This window comes from Wolffia australiana, chromosome 6 (assembly GCF_029677425.1).
Source record: "Wolffia australiana isolate 7733 chromosome 6, ASM2967742v1".
Classification (NCBI taxonomy): Eukaryota; Viridiplantae; Streptophyta; class Magnoliopsida; order Alismatales; family Araceae; genus Wolffia; species Wolffia australiana.
The window spans coordinates 141,651-166,643 of NC_135840.1; the positions used below are offsets into that span (position 1 = coordinate 141,651).

Genomic DNA, 24,993 nt, shown 5'->3' on the forward strand with positions numbered 1-24,993 from the left:
CTCTCACTCATTCATTCTCTCCCACCTCTCTCTCTCACTCATTCATTGTCTCCCACCTCTCTCTCTCTCTCATTGATTCTCTCCCACCTCTCTCTCTCACTCATTCATTGTCTCCCACCTCTCTCTCTCTCTCATTGATTCTCTCCCACCTCTCTCTCTCACTCATTCATTCTCTCCCAACTCTCTCTCACTCCCTCATTCTCTCCCACCTCTCTCTCTCACACCCTCATTCTCTCCCTCCTCTCTCTCACTCGCTCATTCTCTCCCTCCCTCTATCTCTCACTCTCCCTCTCTCACATTAATTCTTTCCCTCTCCCTCCCTCATTCACTTGTTCTCTCCCTCCCTCTCAATCTCTCTCCCCCCCCCCACACCCTCACTCACTTTTTCTCTTCCTCCCTCTCTCTCACATACTTGTTCCGTCTATCCATCTCTGTCTCTATTTATATATTTCTCCCTTCCTCAATCTCTCACTTTACTCTCTCCTTCCCTCACCCTTTCTCCCTCTACCCACCTCTCTCTCCTTCACTTTCCCTCTTTCATTCTCTCTCTTTTTCTCTCACTTTATCCATCTACTCACCTATCTCTCTTTTCCTTCCATTCTCAACCTCCCCCTCTGCCCACTTCTCCCTCGTTCTCTCTCCTCTTGCCTAATATATCTTTCTCTCTTTGGCTTTCAGTTTCTCTCTCAACCCTCCCATCTCTCTTTTACCTTCCCTCTTTAAATCTTCATCTTATTCTGTCCCCCACACTAATTTTATCGCTTTCCCTCTCCACCTTTATATCTTTAGCTCTATCTCTTCCCCTCTTCCTGTCCCCCTCTCTAACTATTTCTCTTTCCTTGCACTCTCTTTCCCTCTCTAACTCTCTATCTTTCCTTGCACTTTATTCCTCTCTCTAACTCTCTCTCCTTCCTTGCACTCTCTTCCCCTCTCTAACTCTCTCTCTTTCCTTGCACTCTCTTCCTCTCTCTATATCTCTCTCTCTTTCCTTGCACTCTCTTCCCCTCTCTAACTCTCTATCTTTCCTTGTACTTTATTCCTCTATCTAACTCTCTCTCCTTCCCTGCACTCTCTTCCCCTCTCTAACTCTCTCTCTTTCCTTGCACTTTATTCCTCTCTCTAACTCTCTCTCCTTCCTTGCACTCTCTTCCCCTCTCTAACTCTCTCTCTTTCCTTGCACTATCTTCCTCTCTCTATATCTCTCTTTTTCCTTGCACTCTCTTCCCCTCTCTAACTCTCTCTTTCCTTGCACTCTCTTCCCTTCTCTAACTCTCTCTCTTTCCTTGCACTCTCTTCCTCGCTCTATCTCTCACTCTTTCCTTGCACTCTATTCTCCTATCTCTCTCTCATTCCTTGCACTCTCTTTCCCTCTCTAACTCTCTCTCTTTCCTTGCACTCTCTTCCCCTCTCTATATCTCTCTCTCTCTCTCTCTCTCTCTCTCTTTCCTTGCACTCTCTTCCCCTCTCTATCTCTCTCTCTCTCTCTCTCTCTCTCTCTCTCTCTCCTTGCACTCTCTTCCCCTCTCTATCTCTCTCTCTCTCTCTCTCTCTCTCTCTCTCTCTCTCCTTGCACTCTCTTCCCCTCTCTATCTCTCTCTCTCTCTCTCTCTCTCTCTTTCCTTGCACTCTCTTCCAATCTCTAACTCTCTCAATATTCACTTAATACTTTAAGACTTTATTCCTTGTATGATTATTTGTATCGAGATTTTGTTTCATTTATTCTATTGGTTTCACAAGAAATTGCATGTTTTTCATTTAATATTAACTTTGAGCTCTTAATTTTTGTTCAAAACCATGCCATTTCATTTTTTAACTTTGCCTTTGACGCTCAACATGGTCAAACCGACACTGGACCAAACTTCAGGTCTAGGTTTAGGCTTACGTATTGCTAAAACTATAAGGATGGACAGTGAATGGGCTGAATTACCATATTGATTCAAGCCCAATCGGCCCATGTTTCCGAGACTAATATAGTTCTTTTTAATTTTTTAATTCTGTCTTCTTCTTTCTCGTAAACCCCAGCTAGGGTTCTAAGGCGGAGCGAGGGAAAGCAGATCTCTGGAAGCTTGACGCGAATTTCTACTGGTTTGATGATCTTGGAGGGCAGAGAGAAACGATGAGCGATCTAGGGAGCGAGTTGGCACCTTCGCCGGGTGTTATCGAAGATATAGATATTAAGAGTGTGTTTATCGGGGCAGGTTGCAATAGGATAGTCAACAACGTCTCATGGGGACCCTGCGGCCTTGTTTCATTCGGGGCCCAAAATGCCGTTGCTCTATTCCATCCTCAGGTGTAGTTCATCTCTTTTTCTTGCAGTTTTCCTTCAGTTTCAGCGTTGGCTTCCGGTTTGATTCATCTGTTCACGTTTCTTTACGTTGGTTCCAGACTGCCCAAATATTGACCACTCTCCCTGGGCACAAAGCTGTCGTCAACTGCACCAAGTGGCTTCCCTCGTGCAAGGATCCGACCGAAGGTATCCTTTTTTACTTTTGGTGAAGGGTTCTTAGCTTAGTGAGCGTCGAATTGCGGTGTAGTTATTTTGTGCCGAAGAATAATGCGCGCGCAATGTCATATGTAACTGCCAGGAAGAAATAAAATCATCTTCGGCGACAATAGTGGCGAATATTAATGTAATGGAAACTATCAAGAATTATGTTCCTGGGGCATATTAGAGAATTGACGTTCTTTGGAGGTCATTCATTGTGTTTAGTGATATGATTTAGGTCTTCTATTTGATAAGGGTGAACGCTGATTTTTATGAATGTCCAACGTACTCATCGTTCGTCATGGCATATATCTTTTACTTATTTTCGTTGCTACTGTCCGGATATTATCGTTTGCTCTTACTGGTTAACGCGTAATTATTTTCCGTTTTAAATAGTGTCGTATAATTCATGACTAACGAGTAAATGACTTAAAACTGCACAGTACAAAATGCAGAGAAGCATTACCTACTGTCTGGAAGTGCGGATGGCGTAATCTTGGTATGGCATATGATCACAAGAGAGAGACAGGTGGGCTTATCTTTGATACTATTACTTTCGAAGGGTTTCATGTGTTGCAAAGAAAACTTGTTGTTCTCATGACTTAATTCTTAACCGTTGGGAAAGAAAGATTCGAGATTACTTTCAAGCAGATTTACTTGTAAACAGAGTTGGACTAACGAAGAAATGAAATGTTGAACCATATTTATTCTCTTCGGTGTGCGTGATCGATGTTTTCCCTCATTCTAGAAGGCTTGGTCTGCGTAGCAATGTTCACCTTTCAGCCCTGCACTTGAGAAAAGAAGACACCACACGTGGGGACATCTTTACAAACACACAACAAGAAGGGTCTGAAGAAATATAATAGTAGACGAAAAGGCTTTTAATAAATAAAAGGAAAGGAAACAGACCATAACGAAGGGCCACTGGCTAACATCTTGCTTTTGAACTGGGGATCATCAGGGTTGTTCTCCTCTCTTGTGATTGATTCACGCAGTTTCTGATGACTATGTATTATTTTCTTGTTATTTTGTTTAAATAATATTTCTTTTATTCTAATTGTGTCCTTTGTTTTTTCTTCTTTCGACTCATTATTTCTTATTGTGTTCCTTTTTCCATTCTCATGAAAACTTATCACTTCCTCCTGGTAAGTTTTTCTCATTTTCTTGCGTTTGCATGTTAGCAGTGGGGACGAGTCCAGCAGATGCCTGAAGCGCACAAGAAAGGAGTCACTTGCATTGCAGCGATTTTTACTTCCCTAAATTCTGCTGTAGTCGCATCTTCTTCTTGTGACGGCATGGTCCTTGTGTGGCAATTGTTCGCGCCATCAGATGAAACCGGTTGGTTTACACACCCTTGATATGTTCCTTGGCTCCTGTTTTGAGTTTTTATTAGGAAGTTTATTCTTCCAGAATTTTGTATTAGGGAGTTGCTGAGAAAACTATGCATATCAGACTCAATAGTTGGTTTCATTTGATAACCACAGTTAAAATCTTAAACATAGGCAGGTATTGTTCTCTCTAATACCAAATTTATTGATTCTAACTATTTTTTGATAAGCTAGGCTTCGATTCTTTTCGAAAAATAGAAAATAATAGCTCGTAGACGTTACAGATGTCTCTAACAAGTTTGATGGACTCTTCTTGAATATATCTATTTTGCCTTGTCACTAAACTTGTAGATCTCGAGCGTTGATAGGACCCAGTAGCTGAAAACGAATTTCCTCCATTTATCGCACGGTTTTTTAATAATTAGTATTGAACTAGTGATATCGCACCAAAAACACGATGTGTTACTGTTGAGGCCAAACAATCATCAAAGAGAGACTGCTGTTGGGAAGCCTCGATCAGACAAGAGTCTAGGCGTTTAAACAGGGCATAGAGGGAAGCCGGACTAAGCAAATAAGCCCAGATCATAACAAAGGCATGTTTAAAATATGATCTAATAGAGCGATTAAGAACTGAAGAGAGGAAAAATGAGAAAGCAACATGAAACTTCTACAGTTATCTTCGACGCTATTTCTTGTTCTCACTGCAGTAACTCAGCAGCTGTTGTCTATGACTTTTTGGTCCATGCGTAGCATCTAATGATTTATTCGTTTTGATTATTGGCAGTTGGACCAGAAACATTTTCCACTTAGTTTACTTTTTTATTTTGTGTTCACAGTTCCTGTGCTTTATAATGGACAGAAGATTGCCGCCTGTCTTGTGTGAACTGTGTCAACATGGGCTCAAAACCAGTGGTCACACTGTCTCTGTCGGAACTTCCTGGCCAGGGAGGGACTCTTCTTCTGGCAATGAGCGGCTTAGATCACAAGGTTCATCTTTATTCTGGTGACAGTACAGGGAAGGTAGTTATTGCATTGCAAGTCATTTATGTGGTACTATTATCTTAACAAATTCAGTGTTATTTGTAACACATGCTCCTTTTCTCTTCGTTTCAGTTTCTTCCAGCATGTACTTTGAAAGGTCACACCGACTGGATCAGAAGCTTGGATTTTTCATTACCAGTTCATTTCCAGAATGCAAAAGCCACTTTATATCTGGCAAGTTCATCACAGGACAAAACTATCAGAATTTGGAAGATAATCTCGCAAGAAAAGGAGGAAAGGAAAGAGGAGAGCGCCTTGAGATCTTTCATTGAAGGGCCGAGGTTTACGTCTGGTTCTGCTTCCTATCAAGTATCTTTGGAATCTCTTCTCATTGGCCATGAGGACTGGGTATATTCAGTGCAATGGCATCCTCTATTGCCGGGATCTACTTGTTTGGTCCAAAGAGATCAATCGTTGAGCATATTATCTGCGTCCATGGATAAGACCATGATGATTTGGAGGCCGGAAAAGACCACGGGCATCTGGGTCAATGCAGTGACCGTTGGTGAGCTAAGCCACTGCGCACTGGGGTTTTATGGGGCCCACTGGGGCCCAAACGGCGATTCTATCCTCGCTCATGGCTATGGGGGTTCCTTCCATCTGTGGAACAACGCTGGTTGTGATCATGAGAATTGGATTCCTAAGAAAGTTCCATCAGGTCACTTTGGAGCTGTGTCTGATGTAAGCTGGGCAAGATCTGGCGAGTATTTTCTATCTGTAAGCCATGATCAGGTTAGTTTTTCATATAACTAAACTTTTTATGATTCCTTGTTTGCAGAAATAGGATTTTGCATATCCTGGCGACGTTGATGTTGGTTGATGGTTTGCCGATGGCTTCATCATCCTCAACATCTGTTAACGTTGATGTCTCTGTAACCCTTCTCGTTAAATAACTCTCTTGTTAACATCATTTCCATTGTTAATTAGGCCAACTAAGTCGGCAACGACATTGACATTACCGGGTTGGGCGATTTTTTAACTAAAATTTTACGATGCTGATGGTTAATATTGGACTGGTGACATGTTTTTCTTCAACTTTGATAAACCCTGTCAATGCCAACAGTCATCATTGTCATATTATCCCCGGCCATTTTAAAATTTGTCGACCTCAATGTCAACGAGGGTTAATAATGTTGGTGTTGGTGTTGGATTCCTGAACCCTATCCACATGTTTGATTGCGTGTGTCGTTCATCTTTCTTCTTGTCAATTTTAGACTGCTCGGATATTTGCGCCTTGTGTTGATGAAGCTTGCGGGATGAGTTGGCATGAGATCGCTCGACCCCAAGTCCATGGTCATGATATCAATTGCTTAGCTGTCATTGAAGGTGAAGGGAATTATCAGTACGTCAGTGGTGCTGATGAGAAAGTAGCTAGAGTTTTTGAGGCCCCTTTATCTTTTCTGAAGTCCCTGAAGAGGTTATCTTCTTCAATTGGCGATGGTGCAGAAGATCTCTCTGATGTTCAGATACTAGGTGCCAACATGTCTGCTCTAGGGCTGTCGCAGAAACCTATTTATGCACTGGCTTCAAAAAGTAACACCACAGGTGACAGTATCGGTGCGGCTGATTCTCTGGAATACGTCCCTGACGCAGCACCAACTGTTCTAACTGAGCCACCTGTGGAAGATCGACTTGCATGGCATACTCTTTGGCCTGAATCCCATAAACTATATGGCCATGGAAACGAATTAATTTCTCTTTGTTGTGATCACGCTGGACGGCTTGTAGCATCTTCTTGCCGGGTAAATGATTTTCTTCTTGTCATTGGTTATCCTCTTCTTAATATTTTAAAGTTGTTAAAGGCTCTTTAAATTTTAGGAAATTCTCTTCATTGAATCTTAATTCTTTCAGGCACAATCAGCGTCGGTTGCTGAAATCTGGCTCTGGGAGGTGGGGACATGGAGGGCTGTTGGCCGGTTGCCTTCGCACAATCTCACAGTGACGCAGATGGAGTTCTCTCCTGATGATTCTCTTCTCCTGGCAGTCTCGAGGGATCGCCACTTCTCCATCTTCTCCATCGACAGATCTGGTCTCTCTCTGTCTGTGTGTTTGTCATCATTGCTGGATTTTTGACATCTTTCTTAAATCTCTATTTCAGGAAGCGAAGTGAGCTCTAGGTTGCTGGTTTGGCGAGAGGCGCACAAGAGGATCATCTGGGCCTGTGCATGGAATCCAATTGAGTGCCATTTTGCTACTGGTTCGAGGGATAAGTCAGTAAAGCTCTGGGCCGTCCGAGGAGAAGCTGTAACACCGGCGCTGACTCTGCCATTGTTCGGGTCCGGTGTGACAGCGCTCGCCTGGGCTGTGCCAGGTGGCCATCACTCTCTAAATAGCAGTGTCCTTGCGGTTGGTATGGAGAGTGGGCTAATAGAGCTCTGGAGCATCACTGGCGGTGGTCACGCTGGCTCAGTCCTCCGTGCAGAACCTGCCACACGCATTGATCCCCTGCTCTGCCATGTTGCCAGGGTCAGTCGACTGCGGTGGAGAGAAGTTCGACCCTCAGGAGAAATCATGGAGCTGGCTTCTTGTGGAACTGATAACTGTGTCCGTGTTCTTCAAGTTTGTCTCCGTCGAGTCTTGGTGTAAAGTCTCTGTGCAGAGTTGGATCTTTCCCCATTCAACCAAGGTGGCCAAGGAGGACATCACTAGTAAGGACACTCGTCGGATGCTTAGTAAGTCCTCTCCAGGTCTCAAGGGGCATTCTAATGGTAACAGAGCTGAGGACACTGGGAACATGTCGATCAAGCATGCATCCGAAATAATTGAATGAGTTCACATGTTTCAAGCGAAGGTCTGGTATTTTATATTGTTAAAATTCAAGAGTGTATCAACTGTGCTCCAAGCCGTAGATGTTTCCCCCTTAGATTTTTTACCTGCCGTGCTAAAAGTTGCTGAGCTACTTTTTCTCTTAGAGAGGATGTTATCCTGCAACACTCCTATACATTTCCTGACGTAAACCTATTTATTGCCAAATGTGCAGCGTTACTTCCGGGATTTCAATCTGCAACCTATGCACTCATACCATTTTAAGAGCTAAGCTATGGCTGATGGCATGGGCACTACTTTTCCTCTTAGACTATTTTTTTATTAAAGTTAATGAATTGCTTTTAAAGAGACCTCTTAGACAGGATGTTGTTCAACAACAGATACACTTGTATTTAACTTACAATGTGTTTCAAAAAATAAACTTTGGATATGCACTTATATTTGACAATAAAGTAATAAAGACTATTTTTCCAAAATCTACTAATTGTCTCATTTAAGCTAATGAATTGCTTCTAATTGCCATAGATAAATCTGAATTCTTCTAATGTCTGCAGAAGAGGAAAAAATAAAGTATGAGTTTTATTCAGAGTTTAATTTTTTGAAAGAACGAAGTATATTTAGAAATGATTCAATGAACTAAAAGGTAAATCCAAATTGATTAGACAATGATTGAACTTAAGAAATATAGATTATAACCCCATAAAGTTAAGGATTGCTCTATGTATTGATCCTCTTGTAAGATGCAAATTGATAAATTATTTATCTATAATAAAATTTTACAAGGATGCAACGACCTAAGGAAATATATAAAATTTTGATGGTGAAAAAATGAAAAATAACTGGTTTATGTTTAGAATAAAAGGAGAGATATAATAATCCAAATAAATAATTTTAAAAAATAAAAATATTATAAATACATTATAATATTTATGGAAGAGGGAAAATTATAAATAAGTAACGACTGATTGTCAGTAGTAGTCCTGTTGAGTATAGGATCATACCAACAGGAATATAAATTATTTATCTCTGATAAAATCGGAGGAGGATAAGAGCCTATGACATAATTAAAATTTTAAAAGAAGGGGAAATGGTGAAAATAAAATTATATCATATAATAAAGGAGATATATGATGGTTAAAATGAAAAACTTAAAACTTATAAATAATATTCAGAAATACATTTATTAATTAATTATGGGGGTGGAAAATAAATAAAGATTGAATAATAATAGTATTGGTCCTATTGAAAATAGGATGTTCCCAAAATGAATATTAAGTTTTAATCTACAATAAAAATTATGGAGAATGATAAAGGCCTATGACACATCATAGATTATAACAAAATTTGAGGTAAGTCCAACTTTTATCAAGTGTTTATTTTTGAAAGAAATAGGTATATTAACGAATGATTTAGTTAACAGAAAGGTAAATGCAAATTAATTAGAACTCGACAGAAGTTAATAATGATATATTATAGAACCCATATAGGGAAGCATTAATTTATGCATTGATCCTCATGTATATTGCATATATGTATAATAGTATGAAATGAAGTATTTTCAGAAAGGACAGTGAAACTAAATGATACCTTACAGGTGTAGCATAAAAGTGGATCATTTCTATATATTAGGAACATTAATGCAATTTATTTATGTTGATCATTACTTTATAAGTTTTTCATTTATTACTTGATCATTACAGTTGGAGTTAAATTATTGTGTTGCCTTGAAAAATGAACATTGATCCCATTAATAAGTTAAAATGTGTGTTTCGAAATAGAAATAGATTTCCCACATGGTATTGATTGTTCTAATGAAAAATCTAGCCATACCATTTAAACTTGAACCAAAACATCATCAAATGATACAAGTGCTCACCCCAACTTTGGTGTGGTCCCTCCTAATTGTGATGTAAGGCACATATTCTTCTGTGAAAACAAGTAAAGGGTGAATAACAAAATAATAGCTTGTATGGAGTAATGTGAAAATTAAATATAAGAACCATTACCTCATACTACTCGTCATCATGAGAAAACCCCTTGTCACTATCAACCTCACAAAGTTGAGTATTCTCGGTGTTCAACGACCAGTTCACACTAATAAGAAACTAAATGCTCTCTACATTAAGGCATCCCTTTTGACCACTTCACACAAAGTTGATGATTGCACATTTTGCACAGAACAAGCACTTGTTGTGGCACTGGTCACACATAGTCATAAACTATTGTGCAAGTGTATCTATTCGAGGATAACTCTGTGTGCATATGTATGGTGTCTCAGTGTTCTTCCTCTGTGATGCTTGGAGACAAGTCTCCAACTCCTCAGTTGGGAGAATACTCATTTTCCCTTGTTCTAGGGGGGGGGGGAAGAACCCATCGATGAAATCAGTGTGTTAGTCTTCGTCTTCATGGTCATTTGAGCCTAGATCTATGTTCCCTTGAAGGGATAAAAATCAGTGAAAAAATGCCACAACATTGTTTTTGATGCTGGGATTTAGAGGTGGCCTTTGTTAAGCGAATAAAGAATGGCCTTTGTTGTGACCACACAGTTCTTCGGTATCATTGTCTCATACTTTAATAACTTAGTCTTCATGATCTTACAAGCTTTCTGATTTGATGCAACTTCTCTAGCGATCAGCTTTCTTCCCAATGTGAATATAGATGTGTCAAACCTTAGTAGCACATTATCGATATGATACGTCAACACCTTCAAAATGGTAAGCATTTCCATGACTCTCACTATACTTGAGCAACTAACATAGTTTTTTATTCTGTAAAGGGTTCTATAATGTCACAAAAGTTCGTTACATCTTGCACTCATCACGAGACGCTCTCATGTCCGTAGCTATGATAGCCAACCTTGGTCATAGCCATGAAATTGATGACATATCACTTCTCAAATGCAGCATTTAATTTGTCTAGGTAATGTCTTACTTTTTTTGATAGTCCAATGAAATATGGTTTTGATTCTTTTGTTCAGGGTCTTTGCATATCTTCACACATTGCTGGCGTCCCTGAGTTGAAGCTTATGTGTATGTGACCAAGGTTCTCAACTGAATGACAGCAAGCCCAAGACAAGGTCAGGATCATGAATGACTATGTTGGCCTACTATGCTGCAGCCTAGAGAATATCATCCAAATCATATATGTCAGTGTCATATGCACCATCATCTCTATCACAAACTATGAAGGCATCTACAATCAAAGGGGGAGGTAGAATCCCTATGACACAAGGACTTCGAGGCAGCTTTGTTAATGATTTTTTGGCACATGGGCAGCATATGGGACAAGTTTGATCCAATTGGAAATGATCATTCACCTCTTTAAGCTCATTCATGAGTATTGGTATCATCCGCCCATTTGTTGAGGCATTGTCTAACAAAAGTAAGATTTCTAAGAAAATTAAATATGAAATAATTGTAATGGATTGTGTTTTTCCCAACCTTCGATTCCAGACCAAAATCATCTAACTCCTGGATCACAATTGTGCTCATGTTATGATGGTACACGTCAGCAATCATGTGATGTTCACTAGGAATGGCCTTAAACTTCTCATAAATCCTAAAACGATTCTGTTTGGTTCAATGGAACTAGATGAAATCTAGATATCTTTCTGATACACCGATCACATTTTCACCTCTCAAATATCTTCATGTTGAGCCCAAACTAAGATTATTCAGAACGCCATGATTAGGCGCTAGAGGGTAATAGCCAAAGTAAAACCTTCCATCTACAAAATGATTTGGTGTTTGATAATATGAAAATTCATGCATTTTTTGGGCTAAATAAGTGAGTTATAATGCATATTATCATGCAATATTTAATTTTTTCTAAAAAATATAAAAATCCTATTAAAATAAATTTTTTTATCTAATTCGAATGTAATTTGATCTTTAAAGCTATTTTAATGAAAAATAGAATTTTTAGAAATAAATTTTGGTGAACATTTCATGTTAAAATGATGAATAAATCAAAAGATAATTAATTTATAAATTTTATAATTTTTTATGGAATTTATTTCATTTTCTGAGTACTATTTTAGGATAAAAGGCCTAAAAAAGGCCCATATCCACAGGCTGAAGTGGCAAGCATACGGGGAAGGCGAGCCCATGTGGCATGCCTAGGAGATGCGCAACATGCACACACATGTGCACTTGTAGCGGGAGAGTGTGGCTCATAAGCAAAGTTCAATGTATTAGGGAGTGCTCCAAATTTATAAGTTAACATTTCCATAAATTATGCTATATGGGACTAAAAGGAGGGAAACATGGCGACATCGCAACCGGCGTATTGCGTGCCATACGGGTAAGTTAAACTCTCATTTTTTGTCTTTTTTCTGCAGATCAAAGAGGGTATGTGGCATCATCTCGAGCGAGTGGACCATCGTCCACTCAATCAGACAATCAGAGTTTAATCCAAACTTTCAAAGTTTGATATGGTCACCATACTCATCAATCCGACGGTCAGCGATGATTCTGCACTTGATGAAGACCAATCAGACAGCTGAGGAGCTTCTGGATCATCCAAAACTGATCAAAAGGCTATAGAAATCAGAAAAAATTGGGAAAATGCCTTAAAAATCAAAAAATTCTAAAAGGGGCATTCTTCAAAGAGCCATAACTTTTGATCTAAAGGGCTTTTTGACTCAAATTTTTTTTGATGGTTTCCTCTCATAACCACCTATTTTATGACTGGTGACCCCTATAAATAGGTCCTGAAGCTATGCTAATTTATGTTTTGTTCTGTACTCAATTTTTGGCAAAGTTATAAAATAAAATAGTTATTGTGTTCTTCGTGTGGCTTCCAGCAAATGGCTAGCCAGAGAGAAACAAAGCCCGAGGAGACATGAAGAATTCTGTTTTCATCAAAAGCTTAGTGAATTCCTACTCTTCTCATTAGTTGATTCATGTTGGAGTAAGATGCCAAGACGTTAGGAGAAATGTACATGTTCATGAAGATATAAACGTGAAGAGAGAATCACTTGCACAGAGGTTAAAGAAAGGTTAGATTAGGAGTATATTTCATTTTAATAGTTTTATTAGGATCAATTTAGGTTTAGATAAATACCCCTAATTAAATACACCACTTAGATCTTTGTGTTTTGATCTTCTAAAGGAGATAAACACATAACGATTATTCCAATATCCTTCTCATACCTCCACATTCTTAAAGAAACCTTACTTTAAATCTAGATACGTATCCTCTCTGTGGATCAGCCCTTGCTCACTCTATATTAGGTTATTTAGTGATTAAAGAGTTAAAATTTATTGTATAAGTTTGATTTACCGAAAATGGCACATTATAAACATTTTAAAAAATGACTTGTCAACATCTTATGTTTAAAGACCACTCACACAATTGTGACGTGAGTAAAACTGATTGACTATCTAGATATTACCATTCAGGGATTTGTACAGATGAATTTAGAGAGACCTTTTCACCAAAAGCACCCATGACTTGTCCTTAGTATCTCTGCACTAATAGCTACGAGACCGACCATACTCCTCATGCGAGTGAATTAGATAGTGTTTTTCTATCCAGATACTTTGATGTCTTTCTTGGGTATCCTTCAAATAGGAATATAAAAAACACATCCTCAAAATCAAGTGCTCTCTGCATGACGATATCATCATAATTCACTAAGTCGGATCATGCATTAATGAACTTCCCTGTAAAAATCACACATGCAATATTATAAATTTATCAGAATGAATGATATGTGGAACGTGCAATTGGATTAAAATCAACAAGTATTTCCATTAGATTGAATTGCATAGGCCCCCAGAAGATATTTACAGATCTGTCTTTATGCCTCTTCAACCTAGTCTGCAATGGGTCAACATTTTTCTCGCAACATAGTATGTAAGCCTATTTGTCCTTTTCAACCTCTACAAAATACTAAAGTACTACCTACTCTTTACACTTGGTATGAGGTGTGCCTAGAAAATTGAGAGGGATTTCTTGAAAATTGTCTTGCGATGGTTGTTGAACTGACTCAATGTGCAAATTGTCACAAGGGAAAGCCATTCTAGACTATGTAATACACATGCAAAAAGAAGTAAATAAATTAAAATAATCATATATGAAAATAAATTAGAACAAACCTTGAGTCTAAGACATTTCTCGAAGACCCTCATTTCTCTTCGACCACCTCACCCTGTTCCCTGACATGAGAAGAACTTGACCCGATCACTACATGATTGCTATACACCTCACCTATCTCTGACCCCCTCACCCATATCCAATGTCCCAATCCTCGTGCCATACACCCCAAGAACTTGACATTGTTATGTTGTGACTGCTACAATCCACCTGTGTCTGACACCTTGACTGGCCTCTAATGCGCCCACCCTCATCACTGATACCTCGACAACCTAACACTGTCACAACATGACCAATCCCCCAACCTCATCGATAATGCCTCCACAATGAGACTCCATCATGATGTGACCAATCCCCTAAATCATGATGTGATCAATACCCCAGCCTAGTACCCAATATCCAAAGTCTCCTATATCATCAACTACACCATCACGTCGCCACCTTGTCAACCCCATCACTCCATGATCGGTCACTTCACCCTTGTTTTCAGCATATAAATTCAATTCACTCTTCTTCAACACATAGATAACATGGACACATAAATGCATGAAACTAATATTCGACATTAATTTAATAACTATGATAGTTTATAAAACTATGAAAATAATTACTCCTTATATTTAATATGCACAAAATCCTTTTTTAAAAAAATGACCTCACATCTTTAGATGAAGATCATCAGCTCACATCTGCAGTTCCCGCAGGCCACAACTATGGCTGTAAATCAGCAACCAACTTTGATTCCGAACAGCTAGAGGAATGAAAATTAACACCCGCAATGAGGTTGGACCAAAGAAAGTCAAGGAAAAGTTGAACCAAAGACAGAAGAGCAGAGACAAGAGGAACACATAGACAATAGACTCACAAGAGAGCAACAAAGAGGAAAGGGAGAAAGAAAGAAATAGATATATAGAGATAGAGAGACCAAGTGAGATAGATTGATCAAGAGAAAGAGTAGAGAGAGAGATTCAGAGAGAGAAATAGAGAGAGGGAGATCCAAAGCATCAAAGAGATGCTGTAAGAGAGATTAAAGTCAGAGAACGACGAAGAGAGAAAGAGGGAGACCAAGATAGAGAGGGAGCCCAAGAGAGACAAGGAGATAGATCAAGAGAGAGAGATAGAAAGAGACAAAGAGAGACAAAGAGAGACAAAGAGAGAGAGATATAGAAAGAGACAGAAAGAGATAGCAAGAGAAAGGTAGAGAGATATAGACAGACAAAGAGAGATTTAGAGAGAGACAAAGAGAGAGATAGCGAGTGACAAAGACAGAGAGAGATACAGAAAGGGAGACATAGCGAGAGACAAAGAGAGAGATATCGAGAGACAGATAGAGAGAGAGACAAAGAGAGAGAGAAAGAGAGAGACGAAGCGATAGAGACATAGTTAGAGAGTGACAAATAGATAGACGGAGACTGTGAGAGAGAGAGAGTTAGAGAGTGATAAACATATATAGAGACTGAGAGAGAGAGAATCAGAGAGACAAATAAAGAGAGGGGGAGGCAAAGAGAATCAAAGGGAGAGAGCCAGAGGCAAAGAGAGAAAGAGTCAAAGACAGACCGAGAGAGAGAGAGAGAGTTAGAGAGAAACTGAGAGAGAGGGAGAGAAATCGAGAGAGAGAGATCGAGAGAGAGAGAGAGAGAGAGAGAGAGAGAGAGAGAGAGAGAGAGAGAGAGAGAGAGAGAGAGAGAGAGAGAGAGAGAGAGAGAGAGAGAGAGAGAGAGAGAGAGAGAGAGAGAGAGAGAGAGAGAGGGAGAGAAACCAAGAGAGAGAGAGAGAGAGAGTTAGAGAGAGCCTAAAATGGTGGGACCAAGAGAGAGTCCATGAGAGTTCAAGAAAGAGAGAGAGAGAGGAATGGACATAGAGAGAGAGAGAGTCAAGGAGAGAGCATGAAAGAAAGAGTGAGAGAGATACCAAGAGAGAGAGAGAGTCAAGGAGTGAGATAGGGAGTCTGAGCGAGAGAGAGTCAAGGAGTGAAAGAGTGATAGAGAGAGACCAAGAGAGAAAGTCAAGGAGCAAAAGAGTGAGTGAGAGAGAGACAGAGAGAGAGAGTCATGAAGCAAAAGAGTGAGCGAGAGAGAGAGACAGAGACAGTCAAGGAGCAAAATAGTGAATGAGAGAGAAACTGAGTCAAGGAGAGAGCAAGTGAATGAGAGAGAGAGCAAGAGAGAGTGATGGGAAATGTTTAAAACTTCCCTCTCACATCTTCTCTCCCTTCTCTTTCTCTCATCCTTTCCCTTGACTTTTCTTTTCTCCTCTCCCTCTCATGTTCTTTTTCTCTCTCTCCTCACTCAGCCCCATTCTTTGAATTTTCTCATCCCTCTCTCATGTTCTTTTTTCTCTCTCTTATCATCAGCCACTTTCTTTGGTTTTCTTCTTCACCTATTATCTTTCTTTCTATCCGCTCTTTCATCCTCTTAACCACTCACTATTATTGACTGTTATACTACTCTCTTCCCTCACTAATTTTCTTTATCTCTTCTCTGTAACTTCAAATTTTGAATTTTCTCATAACCTACCTCCCTTACTTTTATCCCACGACTTGATTCCTCAGAAACTATCAAGCCAACCTCTTCTCTCAACCACTTTATTACAAACTGTCCATGGTTAATTTGCCTTGTAACTGCATATTTTATTTTCCATTAAGAGGGTTATGAGACTATCATTAAGAACACCTTTTCTTGAGAATTATAATGAGGTTTGTTTCTTAGGGAAGAGTGATTATCTGGTAATAACAACAACGGAAACAGCTATCGTGGCATCTTTTCTTCAATATCGATCAGCTCCTATTGGTTCCTCCCTCCCTTTCTTCCATTCCTTATCTTCCTCCATCATCTTCCTAACATATAACTTTTGACATCATTGACCACACACCTTCGTCTCATCCCCATAATCGCCGTCCCTCCTCTCCTTCTCTCCCTTCTTCATAGCTTCATCCATTCTCATGCTTTAGTCAACCTACCTTGTGAGTTCAATTTCCACACCAACTCCACCCTTCTCACGCCAACCATATTTTTCACTCCCATTTTATCTGCTTCCCACAGCTTTCCCTCTTCTTATTCACATCCATCTGTGGAGTTGCAGATCAAGATCAATCAACACCATTCAACATCATAACAGACAAGCTATTGGCTTCCTTCTCCGAGCTACCTTGTGACGCCTTAATTTTGAGATAATTAATGGTTCATGATAACTGTTGACCATAGGAATCTATGTGTTAAACTTTGATTGGGTATTTTGAATCTTCTACTTACATCAAGCTAGGGATATCACATTTATTCCATAAAATTCCTTATTAAATGCCTGCTTCACCAACTTAGTCCCCTTCTACATGATGACATCCATTCCTGTCACCCTCAGGGAGTAGTTTATTAATTTCAATTGCTATTAATTTGATAATTTCACAAATTCGACTATCATGTCCCACATCAGAGAGAGATTCAAGGAATGAAAGAGACAATGACTGAGAGAGAATGAGGGGGAGAGAGCGAGAGAGAGAGAGAGAGAGAGAGAGAGAGAGAGAGAGAGAGAGAGAGAGAGAGAGAGAGAGAGAGAGAGAGAGAGAGAGAGAGTGTGTGTGAGGGAGAGAGAGAGAGAGAGAGAGAGAGAGTCAAGGAGAAAAAAAGTGAGTGAGAAGAGTGAGTGAGGGAGAGAGAGATATTCAAGGAGAGAGAGAGTGTGAGAGAGAGAGAAAAAGATGACAAAAAGAGAGTGTAAGTCAGAAAGAGACCTGATTGAGTGCGAGGCCCATAGAGAATAACAGAGGGACCACGAGAGAGAGAGATAGAATGAGAGAGAAACCGAGAGGGGGAGAGAGTGTCCAAGATAGAAAGTCAAAAAGAGATAGAGAGAGAGGGAGACCGAGAGAAAGACATGATTAGAAGAGACCAAGAAAGAGATGGAGAAAGACCAAGAGAGAGAGGGAGAGTGGTGGAGGTTGTTAATGCACTGATAGACAATCAGTCAGTCGAATGTCCGCAACTTTCCATACAGACGCCAGCAGATGCTTTTCTTGAGGCTCATTCTGCCTGCCATGCTATACGACGAGCGTCCCCATCTGCCCTCGAACGTTGTTCAACTGCCAGCCAACCTCAATTGACATAGCACCACATGACGCTGCCAATTGTACGAGTCCCTGCCACCTCATCATGAGATCTGCTTCAAAGACTGATAGAATGTGACACATTAACCCATATGTGCCATCATGACGTTGGTCATGATGTCGCGCTGGCGGTTGCGTGTTGTCTTAAACACAGAGGTACATTTTAATCTTTTCATGAGCTTATAAAAGGATGGACATCTCGTTTCTAAATTTTATGTTACTTTCTTCTCCTGACCCTATTCATTCTTCTTATGCTTCTCTTCTCTCTGGTGATACTATATCTTCCAACATGGTATCAGAGCTTCATGAAGCGGCAAATGCCTCAACCGAAGGAATGCCGCTGCTAATGCCAACTGAAGTGCTCATCGGCCACAATCCTCCAACAGCTCTAGCATCCTCCGTGTCTACAACGCCGACGATGACAATCAAGCTCACCAAGATGAACTAATTGATTTGGAAAATCCAATTAGTTCCCATTGTTAAGGCTCAAGTCATTGGACAACATCTCACCCACCCATCACCGCTAGAGGAATGTGACACAGATGATGAGAATACGCCTTGTAAATGAACTGATCAGCAAGTACTCTTTGTTATCATTTTGTCAATGACAACTGAGCTTCTTCCTTTGGTCTCAAGATGTCTTACAACAAGATAAGCTTAGGAGAATCTAACTACAGAGTCATCCTCTGCCTCCGAGTCTCATATAATGGAGTTAACTTCACGATTTTCACTCTCTCAAGAAGGGGAATCATTCCCTGGTTGATTACGTTTTAGAGGTTTTACAGGTTTTAGTCAAACTCATTAACGCGGGTGAACATGTTCGTGAGAAAACAATCAAGTTCATTTTTCTTCGCGGTCTTGGGTCTAAGTTTCACTCTTTTTGTATGTGTGTGACAACCCAAAATGAAAATCTGTCATTTGATGATCCTCTAGCTGCTTGCCATTCTGAAGTTTCTCTCAACAATTTCGGAAGTGATGACAATTCAATTGAAGCACCTTCTGCCCCGATGGCAAATCAGGTCCAAAGGACGCTCTCTAATCAAGCTTCATACAATGCCAATACTCAAACTCTCATCGAGAACGTGGTGTTTGTTATGGAGGTTGTGGTGGAGGCAGTCAAGGACAGCAGGTGGAAAGGCGGTGGGCGCGCTGAGGGGTGAACGTCGGTGCACGCGTGGCAGCGAGACCGGGCGCGGGAGGGCGATGGCCTGCGTGAGGCAGGTTGAGCGGGCTGGTGGGGCGGTGTGCAGGCGAGTGGTGGTGCAAGATCTTCAAGAAGGAGACTTCTTGGAAGGAACCACCCAAGAAGACTCGATTGAATGGGCGTTTCTTGTTCTTCTTGAAGAAGGTAACCCAAACCAAGAAACCTCAAGAAGTGGCGTTTCTTGATCAGTGATGGGTTCTTGCTGGCGGTGGATGAGACCGTGGGAGGTGATGTCGTCGGAGCATACCCGGAGTGATCTCGACGAGGACCACTGGCGACGTCTTCCCAAAGCGGGCGGTTTCTTGAATCCTTAGGCGTCTTCGGAGTGATCTCGACGAAGACGATTGAGCGCATTCCCACGGAGTTGTCTCGACGTGGGGGACGCAGGCTCTACTCCACGGAGTGGTCTCGACGTGGGCGAGGGCAGCCAATCCTCTCTACACTCTAGCTACGATAAGATAGAGACAAGAGTTGGAAATTTCCTTCAACAAATGACTCAACCTTTCACTTGGGCATGCTATCCCCTTATATAATGAGGATAGGTGCCAAGTGAGGATGTGGGGAGGACGAACCGTCGCGAGACGTGGGTCGGCCTCTCTTAAACAGTGACAACTGAAAGTAAAAAAAAAATGACAAGGACGAGGCCCAACACCGGCTCAGTCCATAAAATCCAAGAACGAAAATAACAAAAAAATAAAACAAATAAAAGGAAGATAAGATGCTTACGCAGAGTACTTAAACTCCGGGTCGCGAGCATCGGAGCGAGCAGCTCGGCGTGGCTGGAGTCGTCCGGGCTTGGTGTCCGCTAGATGGTCCTCCATCAGATTTTCTTACTATGTTACATTCATCGATGAGTTTAGAGGTACACTTGGATCTATCCACTTAAGGCCAAAAGTGACGTACTCCCCTCTTCGATTCCAGTAATTGGTGGAAAGACAATTTTCAACCAAGATCAAGACGTTTTAATCCGACTTGGGAGACGAGTTGCAATCTCTTCATAAACATCTGCTAACTTGTGGCATCAAACATCAAGTTTCATGTCCATATACACCGAAAAAAAATGGGACGACTGAGCGTAAACACCATCACATCATCGAAATGACTCTTAGCATGCCAACGTCTATGCCAACAAAGTTCTGGGATGAAGCGGCCGCAACTGCAACCTACCTCATCAATCGAATGATCTCTCCACTGCTAGGTAACGGGTCTCCATTTTAACTACTACAGTCTAAAGCACCAGATAATAAATGTATGAGAGTATTTGGCTGTCTTTGCTTCCCTAATCTTCGTCCATATAGTAAAAATAAATTCTCACCAAGATAGGGACGTTGCATTTTTTATTGGGTACAATTCATAACATAAAAGTTTTCATTGTCTCTCTCTTGCCAATTCTCGCCTTTACATCTCACGAGATGTATTTTTGATGAGTCTATATTTCCTTTTTCACACTCTTTCTAGCAGCTTCGCCCCTGTGATGGGATGTTGGGGTCTTCTCCTACTACTCATTCTTCTTTAAATATTATTTCAACTACTCAAAATAAGTCTTCTTTGCCTCCAACATCCATTGACCATGATGATTCCACCTCCGTGATTCTAGCTCCTGTTGTGTCTCCCCTAGCTACGATAGTGCCACTGACCACTACAAATACAGCTTCATTCACTCCACCTCTACGTAAGTGTCGTTTATACAACCTATTAAACATATCAGACTTGTCTCCTGAACATGCGCGCACAATATTCCCTTTTAATGCTCTTCACACTGAGGTACATTCTAAACCCTATGTCTCTCTCTCTTCTGAACCAACTAGTGTATCATGGGCTTTAATTTCACCAATATGGAGGTGAGCCACGGAGCACGAAATTTCTGCTCTTAATCAAAATAAAACCTGGGTTCTTGTAAATCCTCCCTCTAGTGCTAATGTAATAGGATCAAAATGGGTTTTAAAAAGGAAACTAAATGCTGATTGTACACTAGATTGCGACAAGGCACAACTTGTTGCTCAGGGTTTTAGTCAAGCTCCTGGGGTTGACTATCAAGATACATTTAGTCCTGTAGTAAAAATGACTGCTATTAGAATTTTGTTATTTGTTGCTATTTGTAATAATTGGGAAATTAAACAGCTCTATATCTCCAATGCCTTCTTACATGGAGACCTTCATGAAACTATGTATATGAAGCAACCTCTTGGCTTTACAAACTTGTCTCCTCCCCATTAGGTATCTTTGCTCAAAAAATTTCTTTATGGTCTTAAACGAGCTCCACGTATGTGGCATAAGAAATACTCTAAATTCTTGTCCTGGATCGGTTTTCACAGTTCTAAGATGTATACCTCTCTCTTCTTCAAAAACATGTCTTCCTCTAAGCTCTTTCATCTTGTTTATGTTGACAATTTCTTAATTATTGAATCTAATGCTGATGATGTTACAAGAACAATTACCTCACTCCAAAATCCATTTCATGTTCGCGACCTTGGTAAAACAAAATACTTGCTTGGAATTAAAATCAATTCCACACCAATGTATTGCTCTATCCCAATGAAAATATTTGATTCAGATTCTTCAGACTGCAAAACTGGGCGACTCTAAACCTACTACTCCTTGCTGTCTCTCTTTCTCTACATCCTACAAACATACAGATAGGAATCACCCAACCTTTAACCACAAGGTAGTTGGGAGCTCACCCATTTTGATATAGCTTATGTTGTGAATCGAGCATGCCAAAATATGCATGATCACCAAAATGCCCATTGGGCTTTTGTCAAACACTTGCTATGATACCTGAAATTAACCACTGATTATTTCTTATCATTCTCTCGTTCTTCCCCCATACATATCAATGTTTTAGTGACTCAGACTGGGCTGGGGATTCTGGTGATCAATGGTCAACACAGGGGTACCTTGACTCTCTTGGTCAAAACCTGGTCAATTGGTCATCCAAAAAGCAATCTTTGATATCACTTTCCAGCACCGAACCTAAATACAAATCGGTAGCACATGCGACCGCAGAAATTATATGGATAGAATCTCTGCTCAACAAACTTACACTTCATCCAGGTATGCTCCCCACTTTATCGTGCAATAATTTGGGTGCCACCTACCTTACTAAAAACATTGTTTCTCATTCACTGACAAAACATTGCCTTTCGCTTTGTACGTGAGCGGGTGTTTATTGGTGTCTACCAGTGTCCTTCAAGTTTCGTTTCTTTCAACTAACGATCAACTTGAAACTTGCTCACTAAGTCATTATTCAAGCAACAGTTTTTCTGGTTGCAGTTAAAATTCAATGTGGTTCCCACCTTGGTTCTACGAGGGCGTGTTAATGCATTGACATACAGTCAGTCACTCGAATGTTGGCACCTTGCTGTACGGACACCGCTATATGCTCTTATTGAGGCTCATTTCGCCACCTGCCACCGCCATGTTGTACAACGAGCGTTGCCATCTTCCCTCGAGTATCGTTCTAACACCAGCTATCCTCGAGCAAAGTACCAACACCTGACATTGTCATACCGTACGAGAGCCGTCACCACCTTGTCTCGAGATCTGCTTTGAAGACCGATAGAACGTGAGATTTTAACCCATACACGCCATCCTGATGTTGGTCATGATGGCGCTGAGGCGGTGGTATGTCGTTTTAAATATAGAGATATGTTTTGATCTTCTCATGTGCCTATAAAAGGATGGACATCCTGTTTTAAAATTTTATGGGATTTTCTTCTCCTGTCCCTATTCCTTCTTCTTTTGCTTTTCTTCTCTATATCGATACTATCTCTTATAACAGAGATTACACTACGAACGCCCCCATCTTCATGGAGGATCCGTGTTGTTGGAGTAGCAACCCTCTCTTCCCATGCTTCCCACTTTCTTCTCCCCCTCTATGGATCTATAAGATCCCAAGCTTTCCTTGTTTTACATGGGAAATTTGTTTTGAAGAAAATATTTCATTCGAGAAGATTTCGCCCATTGGTTTTTCCTCAGCCGCCGGCGCCACTACTAAGGGGAGGCCTTTCACTGCCATCTTGATATTTCTATCTTTATTTTTATACCTCAATCCCTCTCTCACTCTTATCTCTTTATTACTCATTGTTTCTCTATCACGTTCTCCCTCTCTTTCTATTACTGTTTCTCCCATTATTTCCCTCTCTCAGTAATGTCATCTATCACACTCTCTCCACTATTACTCTCATCATATCTCTCTTTCTCTCTCTCTCTGTTGTGTTCACTCTCGCCATATCTCTTTCTCGATTGCATTCTCTCTCTCTCTCTCTCTCTCTATAGTGCATTCTCTCTCGCTATCTCTCTCACCCTCCCTTGCTACCCCTCTCTCAATCGCACTCTCTGTTTGGATTCTCTCTTCTTTCTCTGACACACACACACTCTCTCTCTATAGCAATGTCTCTTTCCCTCTCTCCGTCATTCTTTCTCTGTCGTGCTCCCTCTCTATTGCGATCTCTCTATCGTGCATCCTCTCTCTCTCTCTCTGTCGCCTAATCCTTCTCTTAATCACACTCTCTATCCTTCATGTAAAGAGGACTTCAACTCGTCGAGTCGCCAAGTCAAACACTGAAGATTCAACACTTGGCGATCATCTGTCAGGAACTTAATCAAGATTAGATAATAAAATTAAATAGATATTATATACTCGATAGAGACTTAGAAATAGGATTAAATATAAGTTCAAATATAGAATAGGATTAAGCATAGATGGTGAGGATTAAATGTTAGATAGTTATAACAATCAGGATTAGATCTCACACATTCATTATATATGATGGGTCCACAGGACCAATCAACGGATGTGATCTGTGTACCGAAGGTATTGTAACGGTCGAGATTAAAGACATATATCCGTTACAATGTAAGGGTATATGGCACCGATCAACGGTTGTGATCGGTGCACCCAAGGCATTAAAATGGTGAAGATTGAAAACAGTAATTTAAATTTATATATCCGTTATAAATCGTTACAACGGATATATAGGTTACAGTAGTAACTAGTTTTAGCTACCTATATATAATATAAATTCCAACCAATGTTACGATAATATTTGCGGGAATATAACAATTCTAATTGATATTCTTTTGTGTCTTCTTCTTCTTTCTTTCTCTCCTCTTTCTTCCACATTCTTCTCTTTTAAAATCTTGTGCGACGGCCAAGAAATCTCAACATTTCATGCTCTCTGTTTCTCTATTTTCTCCTTATTCTATTTTATCTCATTCGCACTCTCTTTCTCCCGTTATCTCCCTTAGCCACACTCGTTCTAACAAGCTCTCTCTCTCTCTCTATCAAATTATCTGTCTCTTTCTCTATCACATGCTCGTTCTTTACCTCTTTCTCAAACAAGTTTTCCTCTCTCTTTCTCTCTCCCATTATTTCTCTCTCTCATTAACGCCTTCTTTTTTCCTCTCTCAGCAGCACTATTTCTCTCCCTCTCTTTTTCCTATTTTAAACCTCTCTCACCAGATAGCCTCTCCTCTGTCAAACACTTCCCTACTAGTCAACTGAGAACAAGTCAACAGACGCCCACGACCAGGGAAATTCAACATTCATCCAAAATTTACATCAACGGACGCCCACGACCCGCGTTCGTGTGCCCTCTTGCATCAAACAATGAGAGAGAATTATAGAGAGACCAAGAAAAGAGGGTGCGAGACCTAGAGAGGCAGACCAAGAGAAAGACAGAGTAAGAGAGAGAGATAGAGATAGAGAAAGAGAGAGTTGTTGAGTTATGTTTTGATTAAAGGATAAAAGTATTTTGCTATGTAGTGGAAGGTATGACAATTCCACATGGACCAATAAAACAAATCAAAGTGTGTACCTTGAGGGGAACTTGTTTCACTCTTGTTTTGCTCCATTGGAGATTGTTCAAAGTTATTAACATGTTTGGTGAGATACTCAAATTCATGCATGTAGTTTGTCACTTTAAAGGTTGCAAGTTGTCTATATGATCTTTTTTTTCGCAGGTGAGTC

The 24,993-nt window shown here is 40.4% G+C and overlaps 1 protein-coding gene across 5 annotated transcripts; it reads left to right on the plus strand.

Annotated features, from left to right (window-relative positions):
* Nucleotides 1–2,002: 2,002 nt before the first annotated feature.
* ELP2 (elongator protein 2) lies at nucleotides 2,003–7,785 on the plus strand. 5 transcript variants are annotated; one of them, XM_078576726.1, is made up of 9 exons: nucleotides 2,003–2,290; nucleotides 2,386–2,473; nucleotides 2,929–3,014; nucleotides 3,667–3,823; nucleotides 4,673–4,833; nucleotides 4,927–5,586; nucleotides 6,069–6,596; nucleotides 6,706–6,883; nucleotides 6,953–7,785. In XM_078576726.1, the coding sequence occupies exons 1-9, from the start codon at nucleotides 2,117–2,119 to the stop codon at nucleotides 7,438–7,440; spliced, it is 2,520 nt and encodes an 839-aa protein (XP_078432852.1). In that variant the 5' UTR covers nucleotides 2,003–2,116; the 3' UTR covers nucleotides 7,441–7,785. The 5 variants fall into 5 exon arrangements, with proteins under 5 accessions (XP_078432852.1, XP_078432855.1, XP_078432853.1 ...); XM_078576729.1 differs by having other exon boundaries at nucleotides 4,676–4,833; XM_078576727.1 differs by having other exon boundaries at nucleotides 3,670–3,823.
* The last annotated feature ends 17,208 nt before the right edge of the window (nucleotides 7,786–24,993 follow it).